This window comes from Elephas maximus, chromosome 9 (assembly GCF_024166365.1).
Source record: "Elephas maximus indicus isolate mEleMax1 chromosome 9, mEleMax1 primary haplotype, whole genome shotgun sequence".
In the NCBI taxonomy this organism is placed as follows: domain Eukaryota; kingdom Metazoa; phylum Chordata; class Mammalia; order Proboscidea; family Elephantidae; genus Elephas; species Elephas maximus.
In genome coordinates this window covers 59,659,859-59,665,899 of record NC_064827.1, presented here as the reverse complement: position 1 = coordinate 59,665,899, position 6,041 = coordinate 59,659,859, and the positions used below count along the sequence as shown (strand labels likewise).

Below are 6,041 nucleotides of genomic sequence, written 5' to 3'. Positions count from 1 at the left end.
CACAGCGACCCTATTGCACGTTGCTAATGCTTCATAAGTGTTACTATTACTAAAGGTCCATCAGGTTTTCAATGGGGCCCATGAGTCAAAAAACTTGTTGGAAGGTGCCACCCATGATAGGGTGTGCTGCAGAGAGAGGGGCAGATGCTCAGAGCAGGAACACATATGGTTGGCGATCCTGAGAGAAAAGAACGGAGAAGTCACGTAGGTGGGGAGAGAGAAAGAGGCACCAGGAAAGAAGTGCAGACCAAGTGCAAGCAGTTGCTGTTGAGGGCCCCAACTCACGGTGACCCCATGGTGTCAGAGGAGAACTGTGCTCCGTAGGGTTTTCAATGGATGGTTTTTGGGAAGTAGATCACCAGGCCTTTCTTCTGAGGCATGTCTGGCTTGACTTGAACCTCCAGCCTTTGATTAGCAGTCGAGTGTGTTTATACTCCTGCACCACCCAGGGATTCCAGATTAAGGGCAAGCGGTTGAAGATACGGGATCAAGGCAGCTGGACTGTGAAGGGGGGACGAGGAAGTGGAAGGGAGGACAAGAGAGTGAAAGGGAAAAGCAGGAGAAAATTTGGGGAGGAAGCTTCCTGATTAATCTGTGGTCTCAGTACACACCTTGAAGTCTGAAATGGCTTCCTCTTCACGGAAGAGCCCAACAGAGATGCTGGAATTTAGAGCTAAAGAGCCACACATAGGGTTCAGTTAACAGCTTACCCTGCTGTTCTGCCCGACCATCGCTTTGGCTTTTGAGCCTACCTTGTCATCAAAAGTTACATGTTTCATTTCTGTGGGTCCTGTGGAAGGCTTCTGGGGTCTAGCCCAGGCAGATGGAGATGACATTGCAAACGGGGCTTTGGGGAGAGCCCGTTACAGTGGTGCTCTGTCAGCTAGTATTAGTTCTTTTGTTCCAAATGTGTGGGCGCGCCTCCCTCCACACCCAGACAGGTAGCCATCACTTACAAAGACACAACACACAGTGGGTTTTAATGAGAAAATAATTGTATACTTGCATTGAATGCCTCACAATCACTATAAAACCAAAGCAGGATAACATTTAAGTGGTTAACATACACAGGAAAGCCAGATACAGAGTATAATTTTCACACACAGTATTGCTGCTTTTTTCCCTCCTCCAAAAAAAAAAAAAAATATATATATATCATTTGGGTAAAGAGCAACACAAAACCAAAATTGGCAGCTCACTGAATGCTTAGAATTCAGGAGATTGATTCGGTAACTAAAACTGGATAGATTCACCATCTCTAACATTTAGGCTATTTTTTTCCCCAATACAGAGTTTAATTAAATCCATTCTTTAGTTGGAAAAAAATTTGTTTTTTTTTATCAGAGACAAGAGTCAACACTGCTTTAGTGTTCTTTGTTATGCTTTATATGTATATTTGTGTGTGTGTATATATATGTGGACACTGACCTATATACTGGTTATATATTGTTGCCTGGGGCGGGCAGCATGCAGGAGGATAGAGAGGCAGGGAAACTGCATTGCATCATCCAAGTAGAACACAGCCCAGCCTCCTGCCACTGACAGGCCCTGATTCCATAATTTCTGGATGAGAAAGCCAAGGCATGTCAGTAGTTCATCAGCTCCGGAGGAAAGTGACATCTATAAACACTGCAGAATGGAATACTTTCAGGAAAGCTTTTAACATCTACGGAATCTAAACATTCGTTATAGTTGAGATTAAAAAGCTTGCGTGCTATTGGGGGTAGGGATGAGCATCAGAGGTGAAGTTTTTCCCAAGCCTCTGTCCCTCGATAGATTAGGTAGGAATGACTTTCCTCTAGGCTCTGTTCCATCATCAGGAAGTTAAAAGGGTTTGTCTGGGATCCCAGAGCCTAGCACGGTGCTATGTACAAAGTGGTGGCCGAATGTTTCTTGAAGGAGTAAAAAACTCAAGAGCACAGAGAAAATCTGGCTCTTCCTAAAAAATACATTTTGATAGGATTATAACAGGATTATTAGCGAGCGGGGCAAGGAAATCCACAGCAGTCATCTGGAAGGCAACACAGGAGAAGGAGCTCAAGTCAGAGATGTAGGGGCCACAGGTAAACAGTTCTCTGAAGTTTCCTTATCTATGCATGGACGGTGGACCAAAAGACCCACCCCTAAAATTCTAAACTATTTCTTAAGTGCTTCTGGTTCAATCAAAGTCAAAGACCAGTTTGTCTGCCTCTAAAGCTATTCAATTAATTGTGTGGCCTCCTAAACTTCCCTTTTGGCTGCAAATTCTCTTCAATGTAGGTTTAACGTGAGTACATAGTTTCTGGCAAAAAAACCAAAAACAAAAACACTTAAGGTAAGTCATGAGCACTGTTTCCTCTTGTGAAAAATGAGGAAATTAGCCCACATCATCTCTATGGTCTCTACCAGATCCTGGAGTCCAGAAAACATGAAGCACTTGTTATTCTTTGTGTAACCCATAGAACTATCCTGCTCTCCAGCCATGCTAACTGCTGGCTGTGCCCTGGGGCACCGATGCTGCTGCCTCACCCACGTGCCTGCCTTGGGAACACTCCCTTGTTGTTGAGTCCTCAGCCCAGGCTTCTGGGACTACTGGCTGGAGATCATCAGGCAAAGACGATCCTCCCACCTGAATGCTCCCACTCCACTTTCCAGGACTTCTCATCTAACACAGATCTCGTTTTCCTGGAATTAGGTGTCCCCATGCCAGCCTCTCTACCGGAAAATCCATTCCTTCTAGTGGGAATCTTATTTGTTTTGTGTTTTCTACGCTGAGCACATTTTGTTGAATACCATTCAGAAGAGTGAGCCACATACGATGATGCCAGCTGCCCACATGCTGTTCTTGGTTACTGTTTGTAGAATGTCTTCAAACTACAGATTCCCTTGGCAGTTTGAAAGGATTCTTGTCAGGTATTAGACTATTCCATTCTTACCATGTACCCATCATTTGCCTGTGAATAAACTTCCCCCAAAGTCAACTCGAGTCTAATAAAAGAAGCAAAAATAATGTGCATAACACTACGTACAAATTTTGTGGAAATGCTACCTGTCAGAATAACATATTAGAGCTTGTGACAAAACAGTATGAAAACAAAAATGAACTTTAGTGAGGTCTGACTTAATTATTGCTTCTGTAAAAACCACAGTTTTAAAGCAAAGGAGGGAATTTAAAAAAGGGGGAACGGGGGGGCTGGTGAGTTTTTTCTCATGGCCAGAACTGAAAATTTTTCTCATCCAGAAATTTAGGGCACCCAATTATTGAATGCCCTTATTGTATTGCTTTAAATGAGAGAAAGAGTAAAGCTGGCATCCCCCATAGTATAATAAGCATGACTGCAAAGCATGAGAATAAATATGATACTTAAGTGTCAAGTTACAAAACTGCTCAAAATTTTGCAATTGTGACTCATGCAAATTCAATTCAATACTAGAAACACTGCATCAACTCGGTGCCTTTATACTCCTTTTCATAAAAAAGAAATTCTCACTCACTCCTCAAGCTGGCAAACAGCTTTGAAGGAAATAACTGTATACCCATGTTCCACGATCATTCTGGAATTTTAACTCACACATACTCTCACTCATGAACATACACACTTGACACATACAAAGGTTCACACACATGTGCATGTACACACACACACACACACACCATCTTTAGGATTTGTAGCTGATTCCAAGCTTGCACTTAAATTTCTATTCTATATTTTTCTCTATCATCCTGAAAAACACTGCTTGCTCAGCAAAAATAATCTTTCTTGCTTCCTTATTTTCCCACTCTTTCTCCCTCCCGTCTCCTCTCTCTACCTTCATGACCTTTCTTTAAATTTTCCTTCTTGATTGCTCTAAAATCACCCATCATTCTTCCTACTATCATCTCTAAGGCCCACTTTATTATATCAAATATAGTTATAAACACCTTTGTATTTCTTGTCGTCTATCCCTCTAAGGCAGAGTTCACCCTTTTTTTTTTTTTTGAATTATTGCCACTCTAAAAATACCCCTACCGTCTTGAACCCAGCTGTTCAATGTGTGCAGATTTTATACATGTATATATTCCCCCATCCCATCATAAAAATAGTTGTTACCTACTAAATACAGTTTTTGTATGAAGAAACGTAAGTACGAAAATGTGTTCTCATTAGCGGCAGGTCAGTCAATATTATAAACAGACAAGATTCTAAAGCTAAAATAATCCATTTGGTTTGGCTTTCTCCCCCCTTTTTCTACCTCCCAACATAGATTGTGTTTACAACATGAAGAAATATTGTCTTAAAAATGAGGATTGTATGTATTGCAATCATTAATTGCTCCTAATTAAAAACAATTAAATGTAAGAGAAATGGAATCATAACTGCCTCTTCTGAGCAAATATGGAAAGAAACATCGTTCATTTTATGGCTGCTGGATTAACCCAGCACCCCTGGTGCTACAAGTGGTGGGTGGGAGCAGACACACCAGGCAGACTGCCCCAGCCTGGGTCCTATGGCTCCCTAATGCCCTATGCCACCACTTGTTCCTCCTCATCACCCAGTGAGGCTGGTCTCAGCTCTACCTGAAGTAAACATGTGGATTTGCTTGTAACTTCTTTGTCTTTTTTAATCAGTTGTGGATTGGTCCAAATCCAGACAATTCTTTGAGTCACGAAAGAAAAAAAAAAAAAAAATCCTTTCTCTTGACTCCTGGGTGTCAGAGTTTGATGGGTGGACTTCCTTTTCACTTTCTTCATTTTTCATCATTGTCTATTGCAGCTTCTGGTCTACATAAGGATTGCTGAGTTTGTTTGTACTTTAATAAATACTCCATTAAAATGCTTTGATTGATTAATTTCTTGGTTTCTTGGCATCCCAAGCACCAAAGAAGCTTCCTGGGTTGAAAGAAGTTTATTCGTTGTCCTCTTCCTCCTGGTTGGCATAGATTCCTGCCTCCCAGCGCAAGGCCAGCGCGCTCTTTCTTCGATTTACCCGTGTGGCCTCAAGGACCTGAAGGGAGAGAAAAAAATATTGTACAGTTCACGGAATATTGATTATGTACACGAACCAACCTCTACTGTTGCTTTCCTCCTTTTCCTCTCTCAAGAGCATCTATGTGACAGGGGATGGCAGGGGAAAGTAATGAAGCATCTGGTACTGCTGGGAAGTAGGAGCGGCACTAGGCAAAAATGTAGATCTGGGTGTGTATTAATCTCATAGCCAAAATTCATTTGTTATTTGATCCACGGTTTTCAATATAGGAAGGTCTAATCTTCATGAAATGTTACAGAGGCTTTCTTTAAACTAGACTTTACTCTGCATCAAGTGTGTTAGATTACAAAGCAGATCTCTACATGCTCTAGATCATTGCTTCCCAAAAGACCTTTCTGTGATGGCAGAAATGTTCTGTAGCTGGGTTGTCCAATATGGTGCCATTAGCCACATGTGGCTTTTAAATGCTTGAAATATAGCTAGTGCGGCTGAGAAACTAAATATTTAACTTTAATTAACTTAAGTGTAAATAGCCTCATATGGCTAGTGACTACCACACTGGACAGCGTAGCTCTAGACTGTCTTGGTCTTGTCATAAACAAGCAGACCCAAAATTCCAAACATTTGGACCAGTGTGGATTTAATTCATCAAGCCTTCAGGATCCACATAAGCTCTGATCATATTTATAACACAAAAGTCTATGCAGGCATAATGAAACTTCAAAGAGGCATTAAATGAGAAAAAAAAAAAATCAAGAAGCAGAACAAAATAGCTTCTTGGGCCAATAAAAAGCAATCTGGGCATATTGATGCAGCATCAGTGTCATAGGTGCAGGTATCTGGCATTAAAGGTGACAACACTGAGGACAAGTAGGCTCACTCCCATCAGGGTAGCACCTCCATCCCTCCAGCTCTCTAGCATAGTCTGTGGGCTCCTAAGGGGAGATTTCGGGCAATCTAGCTTTAGTTTGGTCATGATGAGATTCCAGATGAATGACAATTAGGTTGCCAACATTTGAGAAAAGTTTCAATGTCATAATACGGCAGCAAAAGTACGCCCATGTATGCCACCCAGTTGCTGTAGAGCTAGCTTAG

The 6,041-nt window shown here is 41.7% G+C and overlaps 1 protein-coding gene across 17 annotated transcripts in view; it reads right to left on the bottom strand.

Moving 5' to 3' along the window:
• Nucleotides 1-1,130: 1,130 nt before the first annotated feature.
• The window catches only part of PALM2AKAP2 (PALM2 and AKAP2 fusion), a 578,232-nt gene continuing 573,321 nt past the window's right edge, over nucleotides 1,131-6,041 (bottom strand). For 16 of the 17 annotated variants that reach the window (XM_049896006.1, XM_049896008.1, XM_049896011.1 and 13 more), the window contains one exon: nucleotides 1,131-4,964. In XM_049896006.1, the coding sequence (XP_049751963.1) occupies nucleotides 4,866-4,964 (99 nt within the window). In that variant the 3' untranslated portion in view covers nucleotides 1,131-4,865. The remainder of the gene's footprint in view (nucleotides 4,965-6,041) is intronic. The other variant, XM_049896016.1, reaches the window with a different exon arrangement.